The 20,126-nt window shown below is 38.7% G+C and overlaps 1 protein-coding gene across 11 annotated transcripts in view; it reads left to right on the forward strand.

Moving 5' to 3' along the window:
• Positions 1-20,126, forward strand: part of RGS7 (regulator of G protein signaling 7) — a 243,181-nt gene that overhangs the window by 87,788 nt on the left and 135,267 nt on the right. For 2 of the 11 annotated variants that reach the window (XM_074351782.1, XM_074351783.1), the window contains exon 3: positions 5,319-5,408. The exons of 5 other annotated variants lie outside the window; for them this stretch is intronic. In XM_074351782.1, the coding sequence (XP_074207883.1) occupies positions 5,319-5,408 (90 nt within the window). Of the gene's footprint in view, positions 1-5,318; positions 5,409-13,173; positions 13,193-19,168; positions 19,199-20,126 lie in introns of those variants that run through there. 4 more of the 11 variants (XM_045509428.2, XM_045509430.2, XM_074351787.1 and 1 more) reach the window with 3 other exon arrangements.

Here is a 20,126-nt window from a genome sequence, read left to right on the forward strand (position 1 = left end):
AGTTGTGGCTGCCTTGTTCCAGTATGTCAGTGGGAGTGCTAACCGCCTTTTACTTGCTCTAATTTGGTGCTGCAAGGACTCAGATCATTAACTGATTGATGATTAAATTTCACCATCAAGCAAAGTTTTTGAGAATCTATAAAACATTAGACATTTGTTGAATTCTAGGACTTAATCTGTGAACATATTGGGCGTGCCCCCACCCCCACTGAGCTTAAAGTTCAGCAGAAATGTAGCCAGTGATGCACCATGATGGAAAACAGTTAGCACGTCTTTGGGCTGAGCTACAATGTAGTAGGCATCTTTAGAATTCTATGTGGTGAGCACTAAAGATTTATAGCACAGTTTGGCTGCATATCTATCTTACAGTAGGATCTAAAACTGATGCACAAGACATAAATGGAAGTGTAACGAATAACAAGTGTATTTCTTTATTCCAAACATCTGGTGTGAATAAATGGATTAAATTTTGGCTGGATTCTGGGATTATATCAGTAAAATTTAGGATATCGTCTTTAGAAACTATATCCACAAGGAATATGATCTATTTGGAGGGCTTTGAAATTGCCTTATCTTATGCAGCATATGGTCCTGTCTTGGGTGCTCTTCATTTCTCTGTGCTTAGTCCCTCCCTAAGTGATCACAGCTAGTCCTATGGCTTTAAAATCCATCCAAATGCTGATGATTCCCAAATTTATATCTCTAACTCTCAGCAGTCTCCTGGACTCTTCACTTACGTATCCAACTACGTTGTTTACACCTCCATCTTATTGCCAGTAGGCATCTCAAGTGTAATGCAGCTAAACTGAACTTCTGGATTTCCCCCTCCCCTTCCCTTTCTCGCTAGTTTTCCCAGTCTCAGTAAGTGACACATCCATCCACCAGTCAGCTGCTTAGGCTCTTAAGATAAAGACCTAGGAACTGGCTTTCATTACCCTCTTTTTCTCTCCATTCCCACCTCATTCCCATCAGGAAGCCCTATTGGCTCTGTCTCCACAATATGCCTTGACTCTGTCCGCCTCCCTCTGGAGAGGACCCCTTCCACAAGCATGTCATCCGGGGGGTTATTCCTGAAGCAATGAGTGAGGAAGTGACATTCAGAGAGCTGGATGAATCCCCGCCAAACTGGTGATGACCGAAGTGACTCTGCTGTGATGGCTGACCAGTCTTCTTCCACTCCTTGCTCCTCTCTCCTGCTTGTAGTGATGGTATAAAAGAATCTTCCATGCTGCTGACGTGTAACAGGAGACAAGGATGCCTTCTTTTTCTCATGTATCTTTCTTCTGATATTTTCTGGGAATTCGAGTCTAGAAACACATGAGGAATAATTTCTCTTTCAGATACACTAAGAAAGAGCTCCATTCGTTGCTTTTCAGTGTCCAGAGAACCATCCTTGATAGGAGTGCTCTTCCTACTGACCACAAAGCTGTGGAGTAGTTGCCCCTGCGTAACTACTTTCTTGCTTACTTTTTGAAAAGAGCCCAAGATTGTGATGTGTTCTACTTTGGGTCCACCACTAACTAGCTGTTTCCTGATGTGTAAGATGGGAATTAGTAATAGCCTCACCGAAAAGAGTTTTAAGAATTAATTAAAATACTTCATGTAAAGCTCTCAGCCCAGTGCCTGGGGGAGAGGATGATTGAAATCTTGAAAATAAAACTTTCCCTTGAGTGTGCCATGCAATACTCTGAGTTTTCGTCTGTATTAATGGCTCATTCTAATTCCGTGGATCTGAAACAAATCCATTTCTTATCTGCTATTGGGAACAGAAGAATCAACCTCTTCCTAACTTACATTTTGGGCCAAGTACAGATTTAGACTTCTCAAGTTGCCTCTTGATTTCTGACTCTGGTTTTATAACACATAGAAACTACTTTTGTGGAGTATAATTAAAGTGGTGTAATGCTTCCATGTCAGATTTTCAATTTTCTCAGTATGGTACTTCAAGCAATGCCCCAAGGTTAACCATTTTATTTAAAAGTTGGATCTTGTCTTATTTATTTCATAGGATCACTAAAATTGTTGAGAAATTCCTTTATGGATTCAGGAAAAAAGGGCTGTGAGCTCCTATTTTGCTTTGCCGTCCCTTCAAGGTGGGTAACAAGTGAACATATGAAGTCAGTGCACTTGGAAGTAATTTGTGTCCTTGAACAGTCTCGATAGACTGTGGGTGCTGGGTTAAACTGATTCAGAAACATGAACAGTGTTTGCTCACTCATCCTTCCTCCAAGGTACATGTGAGTAAGTGTGTTCCGAGTGTGTTCTGGACGGATGAGAATGTGGACCCCTGTTTCTCAGTACCGTCTCAAGTTGCACGTCTTACTGTAAAGCTACGGTATCATCTGGCTTGACTGGCGGAAGAGCCATGTTGGTGGTTGGGAGGCAAAAATTGATAATCATCAGATTACCACTAAAGCAGGTAGCCTAAAGCCAGACAACCACTTTTATCTCAGACTACTCAACCATACTTTCTAGATGCTTTGAAATAAAAACTTCTGGTTATTAAAGTCCTAAAATATGTTTATATGTGTTGTAATATTTGATTTACAGCAATCCTGTGACCTAGATGAAGCAGGCATTTTTATTTATTTATACAGACAAGGAAAGGGAGAGTCAGACAATCACAAAGTATCAGAATTCACTGGAAGAAGTGAGCTAGAACAGAGGCCCAAGTGTGGAGTCCAGAGGCTGTGGTTCAAATGCTAGACCTGCCTTATATAAATGGTGACTTTGCCAAGAGATATAAAACCTCTGAGCCTCAGCTTATAAATCTGAGAAGTGAAGATTAGAATAGTCATCATACAAGGAACATAATTTGGAAGCTGTATTTAAGATACGAAGATGGTCCAATAATCTCTAAAGAAAAAATTCGCAATGGCCTATTTATTTCTCTTTCTAGGACCAAAAACGTTATGCCAAGCAAATTCCTTGGCTCCCTTGTATTGCAAAAATTTGACAGAAGGAAGGCCTGGTTGCCATGTATCCTTAAAGTTGTTTGCCTTTTTACTCTTTAAAGGAATATTGTGAATTCTTGAAAAAAAATAGTGCAGTTACTGGGAAAGAATCTCCACTTTTCATTGCATTCTTTCTGAACTTTGAAAATAAAATTTCCTTTCCTGCTGATTTTGTCCTTTTCCACTTGACAGAAACAAATAACTCATTTCTCAAGGTCTGAAGATGGCAACGATGTAAGGTTTCCAAAGTCACCAGCGAAATTAACTGACATCTAAATCAAGGTTAAGTTTAGACACAAAACCAGATTGACTTTGTCCTTGGATTGTCAGCTCAAAATCTGGAGAATTCTGTCCCATGTGAGTCCAACTTGCTGTCCACAGAGCATTACAATATGGATAGTCCCTTAATTTTATTTAGTGAGTTAAAAAAAAAAAGTACAAATCCCAGCAAGCATATCCTATTCTTTGCCCTCTTCTTTTTGTTAAGTATTGGATTTTAAGACCCTTTTTTTTCCCGTGAGTGAATGTAATTATTTCAAATTCTGAAGGTAATATCTCTTTTTATGTGTATCATTTCATCTTTATATTTTGCAATTTCCTTATTAAAGTCAGTGTGTTCACTCACCCAAAAGCATAATCAGTGATGCCAGGAAAGACTTTGGTATCTAGATTGTCACATAAGCTGTGCTTTTGTCTTTTAATAACTTGGCAGAATCAGAAAACAGAAGACAAAAACAACAAGTATCTTGGCAGCATGAAAGTGGTTGTATAAACAAAAGGATCCAAGGGAAAGCAGCTTGTAGAACACACTGAGTCCTGGTAGAGAAATTCTAGTTTGCTAAGGGTTCATCTGTGCATAATCAGTTCAGTTAACCTTTCTATCCCATAATTTCCCACTTGTCAAATTGTGAAGATAATGCACTTTTTCCTGGGTGGTTAAGTGGGGTATTTCAAGAGTAGCACAAACGCTAGATCTACAGAATATCAAAATAAATCCATTAAAAAAAGGAAACATCTAGTCAGTCCATTTGCTACAGGTGCATTCACTTTGATTTTTCTTTTAATTGAAATACCGTCATTTACCATGGGTCAATTTCTGGTGTACAGCACAATGTCCCAGTCATGCATATACATAGATATATTCGTTTTCATATTCCTTGTTGTTGAAGGTTATTATATAACTTTGATTTTTTTTTTCACCTACTGAACTGAGTGATCAGGAAAATATTACAAAGTTGTTTAACTAATTGTCTGATGAACACAGAGAGAAGGCTGGAATCCTTTCCATTTAATGTACCCATGTCACTCATGGATTAGGTGCAGAAATAATCTGTTTCTCAAAATACCCAGGGTATTCCCACGTGTCAGTCAATGATAGGTTTATAAAGTGATTTAAAAACTTCTAGAACTCATTATTATAAAACTGAACTTCAGAGGATTTTGGAATCATGCTGTACTATGATTACAGATTTACATTTATATTTAAACTTTTTGACATTTTATTTCACAGGATTGTGGTCATATTAATGCTCAGTAAATACGTATTGAATGAGTGAATGAATGGGTAAATGAAAGAACATTTATAAGAGTTAAAAGAACTGAGTCATTGGCTAAGATTAAGTGGCTATGTCTCAGTTGAGTCATTGGCACAATGGGACTGATGTCTGATTTATGGGATTTGGGTGAGAAATGAAAAAAAAAACCTTCGGAAACCACTAATAACTTCAGATATAATGTGATGCTTTATTTAGTATGGCAGCATTTGATTTTTCCAACATTATGAGAAAATGACATGTTTGATGAATGAAATTTCTAGGCATTCACCAATTCAGGTAGTATTAAAAATAACTAATTTGACAGAAAAGTTTCTAAAATATGGTACATGTTTCTTTCCTTTATTAAATAGAACATAATGAACATAATTTAACCTTGCTCTAATGACTCATAGTCACTGTTACAAAGTGGGCTGCAAAGTAATCAGTTTTTCTTGATGATTGAAGTCTGTAGGACTGATGGCTCCTACACCAGACGGCCCCTGACTGCTTTCTTGTCTAATTAGGTTATTCTTGTCACCCGTCACTTCTCACTATACTAAGATGACTTTATTGCTTCCAGTCTTTAGTTCTCTGTAGGCCCGGATGAGGAAGGATTTACATGAGAAAACAGGGATCTAAACTTGTTTAGGAGCACAGGTTTACCTAAAATGCACAACAGGTAACTTTCATCCCTGGAGCTGGAGTGACTCTCTTTCCACGCTATTGCGGCAGAGTGAACCCTTCCCTGTCGCACAGGCAAAGTCACTTTCTGCTCTCTGCTCTGATCTCAGTCTGCCCTCTGCACACTGACCCATATTTGCAATTGCAGATTTCTCTGTCGGCCTGCCTCTTCCTTGACAGCATGGTAAACCTGGGCAGAAATCATCAACTTTATTCCTCCCATCATGGTGCCTGCGTAGTAAGTTTATTATAAATATTTGTAGAAAAAATGCATAAAAGATTTACCAGCTCTTTTTGTTTCTGTCTCCCCAAATAGCACTGTTGTGTATCTTTTCAGGCTGCTTGCAAAGTTGTCTAGAGTCAAAACATATTAAAGGGTAATTATTTCTGATTATAATATTCAGGGATAATTTATTCAGGTTTCACTTCTAAAATGACATTTTTAAAAGATTTATGCACCTTATAAGTAAAAGGAAGGGAGGTGAGAGGGAAAGAATATAAATGAAAATTAAGTTGATTCATTATTTCAAATCTTTGGAGATTAATTGAAAGCAAAACCTGCGTGGTTACTGGAATGCCTTTTGCAGAAAATCTGAATGGTGCCCGACACACTCTGTGATGAAGAATTGGCATGTCAAAGAAATTCTTGTATTCTTGTGAAAACCGGTATACAAGATAATATTGCTACTGTGTGCGTGACTCAGCTGCCACAGTGGTTCCCCCCATGCTGACGAGCCTTTCTGAAAGGAGAACCACGTGGTAACTGTCCAGCAGAGTCATTGTGGGGTTTCATTGGGAATGCCACTAAGAGACCAGTTGAGATTTGGGTATATTCCTTATTGCTGCAACTACCTGTCCTCAGTTGAGGTGATGTGGGAAATAGGCTGGTTGAGAACCAACCTAACCATTGAGGGTATCAGTTATAAACACAGTCACACACACACAGAGGAATATATATAAGGAGAAACCAAACCAATTTCTGTCAAAGAAACTGCATATAAGAATCACAGTCAAATTTGCTTCTGTTTCATAGGTAAATTTCTCACTTGCTAACTAAAAAGTGATCAAGTCATCTTGTATTAGCCATCAGTAAAGTGTATATACTGGACTCAGTATAATATAAAGAAGCACACATACATACATGCATACATACAATGTCACATTCACATACACATTAGGATGAAAAAGACTCTTGATTTTCTTAACGACCATAAACTTAAGGAATATTTGGATGTATATACAAATATGTAGTTTTCTATATCTATTTATATATAAACATATAACCTATCTATGTGTGTGTATATATGTATAGTTTCTTACAGCAGCAGAAAAAACTACCACACCCTTCTAGTGACTTAAAACAACACCTGTTTATGAACATGGAGTGTCTGTGGGTCAAAGGTCAGGAGTCTGGAAATACTCTAACTGGATCTTCTGTTCAGGGGCTGACAAGACTGAAATCAAGATGTCAAGCAAGCTCAATTAAGGAGGGATCCACTTCTGAGCTTCCTCAGCTTACTTGCACAGTTCATTTCCTTTTGGCTGTAGAATTCATTCTTCTTCCAAGTTAGCAATGAAGAGAGAGCATTTGCTGCTTCAAGTCAATAGAACATTTGAAGTAACCACGTAGTACCAGTAAAGTTGTCTTGTCACTGGACACATAGATGCATTTCCAGCCTGTGAGGCTTAACATGCCTCCTGGAAAATAGCAGTCATTCAGTGAACATGTGTTGAACAAGCGAATGAATGAGAATGTAAAGGAGTAAGAAAACAACATCTTTTTTGAGTCCCTATATGGTATTATGTCAGTTCTCTACATACGTAACAATCAAGATGGAATATTTAATCTGCCGAAAAAAGAAAAAACAAATCAAAATTTAATTCCTGCGTGGACTGATTCTCAAAATGCTTTAAAGGTGCGTTTTACTGGTACCCTGCTTAGAAACTATATATTGAAACTATGTGATTTACTGGTAGTTTTGGAACTGTTGTCTGAATCATTTATGCCTATCACTATTAAATCCTTTTTTTCTATTTTTCCTTAATCATAAAATATGGAGAAGGTGAAATCATTATATTTCATAGATAATGGAAGACCAAAACAGGTCATGTTGCTTACCCAAGGACACATAGCAAGAAAATTCATCCAAAACTGAGAAAATAATCTTCCTTCTAGGTTATGGCTCTAGCTTAAGGTTTGCAAACCACAGCAAGCAGTAATGGTGGTCTAACCGGACAACAGACTGAAATTAATTTAGATTATGCAATTTTGGTATATAGGGAGTGATCATATTGGATGCAAATGAGTCGGGGAAGAAAAGTATCCAGGGAATTGAATTTCTTTGCATTATTCAATGTGTCTCCCTATTTTTATAATAATCTCTGGGTCTTTCTCTGACTGGCCAGAGAGTAGTTTCTTTCTGGGGGCTACCCTTGCTGGAACATGGAATCTGGTGTGTATGTGTTATTAGTTCTCTGTGACAGGCTGGATGGAGGTGGTGATTGTCAACACCAGGGGTGCTTCAAGTATGAAATAGATGTGCAAGTGGAGTCACAAAACTTAGCTATGAATGAAGCAAAATTAAAAAAAAAAAATCTTCTTGGGAAAGGCAATGAATGGCTCTGGGGAGAAAGAAGAGACTGTTTTATTCTCTTGTTTTGGCATATAATTTATATTGGGAATCTTGTCCTTAAATTATTTATGTTCAGAGCTAGCTATTGTGACAGGATCAGGTTTTCCAGATGTTTCTTCTGATGCTGACATTTTATTGAGTAAGGATAAGGGACCAATTGTATTTCTCCTACATCAGTGGCTTCTGGATGTGCTTCAGCCCAGAGCATACTTGCCTTCCCTTCCTCAACCTTCCTTTGCTGCCAACCTCAGCCCACACAGAGCAGAGCAGTGGTGGTTACCTGTTTGTCTTCAGCTAGCAGACAAAAACAACTTACTCTTTCCAAACTGTGACTTTTCCCCTTAAAGGAAAACCTAAGTAAGACCTTGTAACTTGTATCTTTCTCAAAACAAAGAGGAATATCAGGAAATTTGCAAGGTGAAAAAAAAAAAAACACTCAAAGAAAAGGCAGATTTCACTCTAATTATCACCAGTAGAGCAGCTAATTAAACTGGGAATGAGACCATGGAGTCGTAGAATTCTAAAATAGCAGAGGACCTTGAGGGCTGTCTCATCCAACCTTGAACCCAAAGTGGGAATCTCTTGTCAGAAATCCTGCTTGAATACCTCCAGTAGTGATGGGGTGCTTCATCTCAGGTCAGCGTGCTCCCTTTTTATAGAGCTCTAATTGGTATGAGATTCTGCCCTCAAACTCTGCCTGAGGCAAGTAGACATATAAAACGTTTTATAAATGACACCAAGTCCTGGGGTGGGAAGGAAGGAGCAGGAAGGAAGGAAGAGCCAACTCCTCCCGACTCACTATGCTGGCCCTTCTGAGCGAGTAAGATTTCAAGAAGAAAAAGAGGCAGGAGAGCTAGCAGAAGAGGAGAAATGATAGTGCTCCTCACGGTTTTCAGCAAGATCGACTAGTTCAAGGGATCCCTGCCCCTCTGGCAGCTTTGGGATTAATTGGCTGGATGTCAGTCCCGTGCTGCAGACTTATTATTGCTCTTGTGGATGGGAGATGCAAAATACAAAGTCCAGCATCTCTCTGCTTCTGTCCCACAAATGCAGCCAGATACACGGTCCTTATCTTGGCAGGCCCAGGACAGTACAATGACAGATATGATTAGGTTTCTGCCGAGGAGTGCCAGCTCTTTGAAAGCAGGTGCCTGGCGGGTTAATACCCTGCCTCAGTGCCAATCAATGAAACATTATATTTATGGCTTCCCAAAGAAGGTGGGATATTTTGAAGGTTCTGTGATTAATGCTCTGTGCCTCAGTGAATGATAATAGTGTCTAGGAGTTCTTACTGACAAGGCCTTTTGCCAGACATCACTGTGAGACAGATAGAGGGTATTGGGCCATACCTACTGTCTGCATATCTGTGCATGCATGCACATACTGTGTGTGTGCGTGTGTGTTTGTGCGCTCATGTGCATGTACGCATGTGCATGTGGTGGTTGCATTTGCAGGGCAGGGTTGGTATAAAGACCAGAGAAATAAATAGCATATGCAACAGCACATGAATATCAGTTTGAATGAGAATTTGAATCTTTTAACAGCAAGTCCTGTGTCTGTCTTCCAGAAGCAGTTCAATTGAGAAGTGCTTTTATTTTTCTATACATTATCAGAACAAGCTTGGAAAGGCCATATGAGGAGAGCACTTTAGGGTGAGACACACCTTTACACTATGGGCGTCTCTACTCACCTCTACACTGCTAGGGCACATTTCACAAGGTACCACTAAGAGAAATCTCCATCACAGACACCTGTGGGGACAGTGAGACTTGTGTTTTAAAAGGAGGATTCCTGGACCCCCCCTCGGACTTACCGAATCATAGTCATAATACCCTCTATTGTTGTTGTCACAAAGGCAAGATTTCATTCTTTTTACGGCTGAGTATATTCCATTGTATGTATATACACTACATCTTCCTTATCCATTCATCTGTCAGTGGACACTTAGGTTGCCTCCATATTTTGACTATTATAAATAATGCTTCGTGAACATAGGGGTGCATGTATCTTTTCAAATGAGTGTTTTTCTTTTCTTCCAAAAACACCTAGAAGTGGAATTACTGAACCATATTGTAGTTTTTAATTTTTTGAGGAAACTCCATACTGTTTTCTATAGTGACAGCTCCAATTTACAGTCCCACCAACAGTGCACAGCTGTTCCCTTTTCTCCACATCCTCACTGGCACTTTTTATTTGTTATCTTTTTGATAACAGTCATTCTGACAGATAAGAGGTGAAATCTCATTGTTTTGATTTGCATTTCCCTGATGATTAGTGATATTGAACATCTTTTCATATTCCTGTTGGCCATTTGTCTTCTTTGGGAAAATGTCTCTTCAGGTCCTCTGCCCATTTTTAAGTCAGATTAATTTTTGTTTTTAATTTTGAGTTGTAGGAGTTCTTGGCATATTTTAGATATTAAACCTTCTTTGAGTCTGTCATTTGCAAATATCTTCTCCCATTCAGTACGCTGCCTTTTGTTTTGTTGACAGTTTCCTTTACTGTATGAAAGCTTTTTAGTTTATGTATAGAAACATATAGATTTCTGTATGTTAATTTTGTATCTTGTAACTTTACTGAATTCATTTATTGGTTCTAATAGTTTTTGTTTTGTTTTGTTTTTTGGTGGCTTGTTTAGGACTTTCTAAATATGATATCATGTCATCTGCAGACAGTGACAGTTTGAGTTGTTCCTTTCCCAGTTTGGCTTCCTTATATTATTTTTCTTATTTAATTGCTTTGTCTAGGACTTCTAGAACTATGTTGAATAAAAGTGTCAAGAATGGGCATCCTTTTCTTGTTCTTGATCTTGTAACAAGTGCTTTTGGATTTTCCCTGTTGAGTATGATGCTGGCTCTAAGTTTCTCATATATGGTCTTTATTATGTTGAGGTATGCTCCCTCTGTACTCTGTTGAGAGTTTTTACTATAAATGAATGTTGAATTTTGTCAAAAATTTTGTCTGCATCAACTGAGATGATCATATGAGTTTTATTCTTCAGTTTGCTAATGTGGGGTGTCATAGTGATTGATTTAAGGATATTGAACTATCCTTACATCCTCAGGATAAATCCAGTTATAAATAAGCTCACAGTAAATATAAATATATTTAAATATAAATATTAATATAAATATAATTAAAAATATATATATATATTCACAGTATTTCACTAAGTTTTTCAGAGTCTTTTTTTAATGAAAATCTGTTGTAAGTTGAGTTATTAACAAATTTTAACAATAAACCTGATTTTCAACTTTGAGATTATTTGTGTTCCGTAAAATTTTAGGCTAATGTACTCCTCTCAAGAAATGCAGGTTATCGCTTATGAATTTGTGCCAATGGATGTCATGGTGTCTTGCACTCATGATAGTTGTATTTAATTATTTAGTTGTTCAGTTATTTTTTCCCTTTGATTAAAAAAAACATTGCTTGAAATTTTGTTCTTTTCCAGGTGTTGTATTTTTATTGATAGCTGATAGGCTTTAAAATCCTTGAAGACAAGGATCTTTTTGCTTATATGGAGCACAGACCTGGCCTTGTGTAGATGTTCCATAAATGATTATTGAGCAGATACATAAATGAACATTTCTCTGAACCTCATTCTACGTGTGAAGATGGGGGAGCCATTTTACCAAGTCCTTGTGATACGGTAACCAAATTCCTGTGCATTTCTGCCTGAAAAAAATGTTAGTCCCTCCAGATTATCCTACTTTTTAATTATCTCCATGTATGGCTTATAAGAACAGTAGAGTATTTTCCATTGTCTTCAGGCTTTCAGAAAGGTTAAAATTGGATTCATGGGAGTTTCTTATTAATAAATAAGGGAGCAGAATCCCTGGCTTGTGAACAGTGACAGTCCTTTAAGGGGTCCATCACTAATAGACTGCCACTCCTTTCTTTCATTTTATTTAATCCAGGACATCACATTTTACAGATAGCATGTATGATGATGCCACATTTAGTTTTCTGTATTTTTAAAGTAGCATTTATTAACAGGATGTGTACTGTGATTCAAACTGATGTAATGAGCCAGACCAGTAACAAAATGTCCTTCATTCTCTGCTTGGTTAATAAATATTTCTTCTGCATTTTGTTATGGGATAGCTAGCAAAGGAAGCCAAAATTTTTTGTTTCTTTAAAAGAAAAATATCAGTGAAGAAACATTGGATTTTGGGGTATAATCAGCAGCAGCTTGTTCATTAGTACTGCTTAGATTTGGAATCATAAAAAAGACATAGAAAAATGAGAGCTGTGATGTTATGAGAGAAAATTTCGGTAGATCCTTAACAGTTTAGGTGTCTTTTTAAAACAAATATTCTCCTATTCTGTGCCCAATTCCCACACATATATCTGAAGAAACAGTCTCTTCCTCACTCTCACCATCTTTCACCTCTCATCTAGAACAGTAATTCCCCCCTGTGTTCCCAGTACCATCAATGTCAGCCAGCTTATCCTGGAAAATTGTTAAAAATACAAATTTTCAAGCCCTACTTCAGATTTACCAACTTGGAAACTCTGGGGGTGGGACCCAGCAATCTCTGTTTTAATAAGCTTTCCAGTTGATTATGATACAGGCTCAAGTTTGAGAACCACTGTTCTAGAAAGAGAGAAATGGCATCCTTATTTTGGTGATTAAGTTCAAGTGAAGAAGCAGAGGTTCAAATTCCTTCACTTTTGCAAGGAAACCTTTGGCTTCTTTCCCTGTGTGATGTGTTTAGTTTAATTCGAGAAGGAGTATGACTCATGTGTGACTCTGGGAAGGTGATTTTATTCTTAAGGAACACAGACTAAAGTCCAAGAGAGGAAAACATATTTTGCCCATTTTTTTTTTTAAAGTGAATGTCACCGGCATAACCACATCACTCTTCAAACTGGCATTAATTCAGTTACTGTTGCTTCCTGAATTGCCGCCATCACTGTCGTGTGGCAGCCAGCTCTCCCTTCAAAGCAGAATTATCCTGGCCTCTTGTTTCCCTGCACTTTGTAATTAAATCTTTCTTCCTATTATTTCACATTTAATTGCTGTTAACACCTTTCTTCAAAGATGGATGGGACAAAGTAAGGAGTTGTCACCTTTAGATTATATTTAAAAGGAATATTAAAAAGCAGAAACACTCAATCCAAACCCCTAATGGTTCAGGTAAGGGAACGGTGTTCAAGAAAGTTAAGTGTCTTGTAAATTTTGGATCTTTGGTGGTTTAGCAGAAAACGTTTACCACTGTTTGTTGTTAGCAATTCTTTTGCATAGTTAGGAAAAAGATTTTAGAGTTACTGACTAAGATATTTGTTGGTGTGAAGCCATACTGACCTCATCTTTGCCTTTTTCTTATTGTCTTCATTTTTATTAACAGACATGAACAATTGAAAGCTTCCTGCAGGATTTGTAGAGGTAATTACTTGCTCAAATGTTGCCAAGAAGAAAGAAGATTCATTCCAGGACTTTTTTCGTGTGTGTCAGAATGATTCTAGTTCTTAAAAATGGATATGAACAATGGTCCATAGTACAATTGAAAGCGTCAGTACAGAGCTTAGTTCTTTTTTTTTGTTTCCTCTGTTGTTAATCACTTAAAATGGGTAATTAACTCTCAAATTAATCCCTGAAAAATTAAAGGAACATCTGTCTGGTGAAGTGCATTATTTTGGATTTTCCATATAACAGAGGTTACCAAGTGGGTGCTTGCTGGGCTAGAAAAATTTGAACCTCCACCTCTGTTTTCCCTCCTTTTTAGTTGGACAAACAATGCTCATTCTGAATCGAATACCTCCATCTGTAGTAATGCTGGCAATCTGAAGGCTGCAGTTGCTGAACAGTGATAGCAACTTTCTGACTTACAATCTTGCTCTAAATTCAGAGAGATGGATCAGTAGATTATACAGTCAGAAGCTTGCGATTCTAAAGTACCCAGAAGAAATTCAGTTACAGCATTAATTTGATATAAAAATAATTAGTGAAAAGTGGTTTTAATAATCTAAGAGATCAAGGGTGAACTTTGGTTGATTATCTGAGAATCATTCCCCGCCCCTTGGCATACTCCCAATATTATGTAGGCATTCATATTCCCACATGCTTCACAGCAGTGCAAGGCATGCTTAGAAGGACCAGCATCACCGGGGGGCTTGTTGGAAATGCAAACGCATGGGCCCTATCTTAACTGCTGAATTCTATATCCCAGAAATCTGTGTTTTAATAAGCTCTCCAAATAACCCGAGTGAACACCCAAGTTTGAGAACCACTGCTTTTGGGGGGGGTTGATTGTATGTCTTCCATTCTCTTTGCCAGTGAATGACCTATCAAGTATGCATAACCAAATTCTGACTGATCTGACCTAAAGATATCTCTTCTATGAGGCTGCTGGGAATACTTTTTTGCTATTTGAAGGAAACAAAAGTTACACGATAGACTCATTTTTTGTCTTTGAACATTGGTCTAGGAAATGTGATACCTGGGACTCTTGCAGCCATCTTGTGACTGTGAGTGTCACAAAGATGCAACCAAGTCTAAAGTCACCCTACCTCAGGGACTCTCTTTTTGTGAGATTTTTAAAACAAACAAAAACCTATTACTGCTTAAAGCAGTAATTTTGATTTTTGATTTCAGTTTTTCATTTGTTTAGTTACTTGTTTGTTCACGGTGGCCAATAGCCAAGTGCACTTGAACACACAAGGTCATGTATAGCATTTTGTAAATAAATCTTATGGTTGATTTGGTGTTAAGACTGAGGGTGAAAAACTCACCTCTTTTTATATCACTTCTGTTTTGAAAACCCTTTTTCAAAATGGTTAGAAAAGTATAATTTTGAGAAATTTTTTAAAGTTATATTTACCCCTGCTTTATAGTGCTAATTGGCATATAAATAGAAGCTGTCCTTCTGTTAATATTTCTAGGTAGGAGCATCAGTATAATTATTTAGTTATTTAACTATTACTTAGTTTACCTTGTTTCTGTCTTTGAAGCAGCATATAGCACCGGGGAGGAAATTGCAAACTGTATCCAAGGCTGAAAAATCTTGAGTTCCCACCGCATTCTATAAAATTCCCTACCTCCTCCTGATGAGCTGCTTTTTTTTTCCTGCTTATTATTCTGCATGTTCAAATAACATTTAAGTAGTCAGTTTCTGAGCAATTGTTTTGCAAAAGAATTTTGAAATATTTCAGAGTTGTAAATCATTCGTATATACTTACATATATATGTATTCTATAGTTTAAACTTTTTCATATTGTGAAATCCTTTATGAACTTTTTTGTAACATACCCCTCTGTATTTCCCCTTTAAATCTATTTAGCTATACCTTTGAAAGCTCATTTTTGTTATTTTCAGTTGACATTTGTTTATCCTTATATATTTATGATATATGTTAAATTTTTTGCAAAGAACAATCTCAAAAACTATGTTTTTGCATCTAAATATATACACTTAGATACCTGTTAGGACTGTTTGTAGTCTATCCTGTTTAAATATTTACCTCTAGTTTTATTTTAATTATAAAATAACATGGAAATGTATTCTTTGTAAATGGCTGTCTAGTGTGGATAGTGAAATATTTTACTAATTTATTCCTAGCTTGATCGAATTGTGCTCTCTGATTTCAATTATTGAAGTATGTTGAGACATACTTTATGGTCTAGTGTATAGTCATTTTGTTTTTGTTTTTGTTTTTGAGGGGGAATAATTAGGCTTCTTTATGTATTATTTAAATTAATTTTTCATTTTATTTTATTTTTTAGTGGAGGCACTGGGGGTTGAACCCAGGACCTTGTGCATGCTAAGCACGTACTCTACTGCTAAGCTATCCTCTCCCCCAAGTATATGGTCATTTTTTTTTTATAATTGTTGCATATGAGTTAAAGAAATTTTATGTATTTTGGAAAAAAATTTCCCCAATATTGCAAATATACTTTGATAAATTGCTAATTATCCTTCAAGTTCTGCTATGATGTCACCTCCTCAGGGAAGTCTCTCCTGATAGTTTCAGGCAGATCCTTCATCTGGGTTCCCTCAATAATATTACTTTGACATGGAATTGAAATTTATACATTTATGTGAATATCCTCAGAGCATAAGATGCTAGGTCAAAATTAACTAATAATTGATCTTTACTATTGTACCTAATCTAATGTTGCACCATAGTACACATAGTAGGCACTCAGGAAAGATTTCTGGAAGGAAGGAAAGAAGAAAGGAGGGAAGGAAGGAAAGAAGAAGGAAGGGAGAGAAGAAAGAAAGAAGGGAAGTGAACAACAGAATGGCGAAATTTCAAATTTAATCATATACTTAGGACTCTGCAAGGTTGGCTTCTATAGTTAGACAATGCTGTCACCAAGACAAAAAAAAAATCATCTCAAGGTTGCTAAATAAAGAATGTACAATTTGAAAAGAAGAAATAATTATAGCCAGCACTGAGGTGGTGTTTTCTGTATCAGGCCCTTTGCTGAGCTCCGCGGTGGGTGTATGGGGGGCTGGGAGTGGGAGGGTGTGAACTCACTGGATCCTCACAATAGCTCTGTGAGGTGCATACTATTATTTATCATTTCTATTTTTCAGACGCTGAGACTGAGGCACAAAAATGTTGACTAACGTTCCCCAGATCAGAAGCTAGAGAGGCGCAGTGCTGTGATTTTTATCTAAGCAGTCCTGTTCTAGAGCCAGTGGTTTGAACTCAATAAGTACAAAAAGGAAAAGCTCAAATTTTAGCAATTTTGAGAGAAGAAGGAGCAAAATTTGAAAACTCTTTGGGAGGCACCTTTGTCTTCTAACCCTCGAGTGGTGTTTCCAAAACTCCATGTCCCATCCGTGGTTCTGCCCTCTGCTCCCAGAGGCCCAGGGCCAGAGTCATTTAACCCACTGGAGAGAAGGGCGTCTTCCCTTTGTTAGAGGGAAGCTGGGAGATGATGTCTGAAGAGCAGGGAATAAGCCCTGTGTAGTCAAGGGGAGTTCACAGGTGCCTTGCTATCCCTTTGTAAATTAGGTGAGGGGTGTAAAACTCTCCATCAGCCCAGGCGGTGTCCATGCCAGGTCACAGGGAAGAGGACCCTACTCAGATCAATAAATATTTATGGACCTATTGTATTCTCAGCACCTGCTATGTCCCTAAATTACTTTAGTTTTGAAAAATAGGAGGATCACTTTATTCTTTGAACAGCTGGCATGAGAACTTTTCTTCAATAGAAGACTGACTTTGTTGGGAAAATTCCTTGCTGATACTTGGAACAGAAGCTGAAGGCTGAGTGTGGGGGAGGACGCTGAAGTGCAGCAGGGCAGAAAAGGAGCCCTTGGCTTCTCCACGGAGGAAGGGGAGGATGAGGTCTGTGTCTGTGTGTGCACGTCGGAAGTATCTGGATGAAGGTCAGAGACCTGGAGAAATCGGACCGTTGCAATAGGATGTAGCCCTCGTCCGATCCCCTCAAATCTCAAGTGAATTCTAGAAAAACTTGAATTGCAGTGAGTAGCGTTCTTGTGGAGAGCTGTGTCAGGGCTGATTTTGAGCTCACTCTGTGCAGGCGCGGAGTAATGACCATGTGTCTGGATAAAGCTGAGGGAAGGAATTAGGAGAAATCTCAAATGGCTTAAGTCTTCCTCAGGTTGTTCGTTGAAGGGTCAAAGCAATTCTCCATAAACTCTGGGGATGTGGAATCCCAGCTGACAGCTAAGTTGTGGTTCATGAAGCAAAAAGACAAGACCATGCCCCGAACATTTAAGGTCCCAAGAAGCATTTTCTGCCTAATGTCTTGGGAGAAGGAAAATGCTTTAGTCCCACATCTTTATATAAACGAGTTTCAGGCCTCACCGGTCTGATGGTACAGAGGGAATCAGTTGATCGGTAACAATCCAGCTTCCCTGGTCCTTGCCTGCATCTGCAGTTCCTTGCAGTTTCCTACCAGTTCTTCCCGAGCGACCCTGAGAGGGCCGGAAGTGTGTTCCATATGTCCAGATGAGCAGGTCAGCTCCCAGGGGCCATTCGTGGTTCAGCTGGGGATCAGATGGCTCTGCCCATCTACCGGGCATCTCCTGCCACAGTTCTTGGACACTTCACTGCACGAAGCTGAGATGTATTCCAAAACATTAGTCATGGTTCCCACCAAACGTTACTCTCTTAATGGAACTTTCTAATTACTATTATTATTACTACAGCTTTTTATTATTTTATTTTTCTTTGAGTGCTACTTCGAACCCCCTACCTCTGCCTTCTAGAGGAGTGAGACAAAGATCTAGAGGGAGAAGCAGCTGCCCTCGAAACCTCTCTCCTCATTCGCTGACTAACGCTTTTCTAAAGCTTGGTGTCTTGGAGAAAGATCTTTTCTCCACTTCTGGCTCTTGTACAGAGGCTTATTCCCTAAGCACACCCCTCACTTAGCCTCACCCCTGTGTTGACTCTTGGCCTGGGAAATTGATGTGATTATTTTCATCAGTAACTTTTGGAAGAATAACCAAGCATCCTAGGTCCAGCTCCACCTTTATTCTTTTTCTGGGGATCAGGCTCCTTCCCACAAGGTGGATGAGTCCCCCTCCTCCCCAGGGGCTCGCCTCTCTTAGGGTGAGGGGAGAGGGATTCCTGGGGCTTGCCCGGTCCGGTGCTGCCATGACCTGGGAGGATGAATCTGCATCAGTCTGAGGTGCGGTATTATCAAGCTTCTTTGGTATCAAACCTATAGCCACGTTCTCTTATCTGGCCCCTAAGTCTTTGGTTGATTGTTTTTAGGAAGAATGCACTTGCCAGACTATGAGAGATTATTAGAGTGGAGGGAAGGGGGCATTTCCTCTGCTTAGACCCCCATCACTCTCTGAACTAAGGCAGTTGTTTTATAGGCAGAACAGCCGATTTTGAAAGGCATTGATGAGGTAAAATCAAAGAGAATGTGGGAGCTGATTGGATAATGGAGAAATGGTATGAAGAGAGAGCCGTTTAGCCGGACTGGATGTAAGGTTCTGGAGCCAAGGGTGTTGCCGAGGTTAAGCAAGCCTCAAGGTCACGGCAGGACAGGCCACAGGGGTAAGTTGTCACAGAAGCTTGACTGAGGCCATCCTTTTTAAGTCCTGATGGGTTCATGCGTACTCCTGAGAGTAGCTCACACTGAGTTCCAGAGGCCTCTCTGGTTGCACAAAAACAAGACCTTGTCTTTCTTTATTCACTGATTTAAAACTCATTTAGTGAGCACTTAATGTATACTAGACAGGAGGCATTTGGATGGCTGAGAGTAGTAAGAGTGCTAAGGAGAAGGTTCAAGTCCTAACTCAAGATCAAATATTTATTCAGTTTTTATTCTTTATTTGTTCATCTTGCCAACAGGATGAATGAAGTGCCAAGTGGTTAAATTACGTTAGCGTGAACCCACTGAACAGCTTCACTGAACGTGACAACTGTATTTGCCTAACACAGAATTTGCCAAAGACGATGCTGTAAGTGTTTCTTAAAGAGTAGGGAGTAGTGGAACAGAACTTTATAATTACTCTTAGAAAAAGGATTAGCAGTTATAACACAGGGAAACCAGCATCTCGTCTTTCTTCTCTAAACCTCAAAGTTGCAAGTCGATCATGACTGGAAATTTAAGTCTTCAGGAAGCTTCCAAGCAACCTCTCCACCCTGATTTTTATCCTGGAATGTCAAGCCATAGCTGGTTACATTTTATGTATGGCTGCATCAGTTACAAGGTTTACTTCCAGACAGATTTTTTTTTCAAATGACAGTTTTATTGTTGCTGCTTCTTAGGGACTTGTTTTTCATTCCTCTTTCTGTTGTTTTTCTTTTATTTCCCTAACCTAGACCCATACATACCACAGGGACCCTCCAAGTATCTTTGCACTGAGCATTAGCCTTTGAAATTTCCCTACAAAATAAGGTCCTCCGGCTCCACTGTTTTGGAAGCCCCGCATACCACAATCCTGTCTTAGAAAACTTCAGTGTAATTGAAGAGTAAGATCACTGGGAGCCTTATATTGGAGACATCTGCTTAAAACTTTTCTTTTTCCATCAATATTTCATGATTTGGCCACTGAATCCCTTTTCCTGATATCATCTGTGAACTGTCCAAATTATGAACGTTCTGCTCTCCGAGTATCCTTCAGAGTCCCGAGAAACACACGGGGGCCTAGGCAAAGGTATTTAATGGACTAAGAAATAACGTCTACAGTGCAGTGATAATCCAGAGAGCAGTGTTCACAGGCACCCTTTTCCTGGGGTCAGAGCTTTCCACTGGGGCCTGAGTGTGTGTGTAAAATCCTTGCCTCTAGTCTTTCTCCAATATCCAGAATGTGATGTGAAGCCGGCCTCCTTAATCTATTTAAAAAGTGCTTAACTCATTTACCTTCACTCTAATCCTCTGTGCCC

Source organism: Camelus bactrianus, chromosome 23 (genome assembly GCF_048773025.1).
Source record: "Camelus bactrianus isolate YW-2024 breed Bactrian camel chromosome 23, ASM4877302v1, whole genome shotgun sequence".
Classification (NCBI taxonomy): domain Eukaryota; kingdom Metazoa; phylum Chordata; class Mammalia; order Artiodactyla; family Camelidae; genus Camelus; species Camelus bactrianus.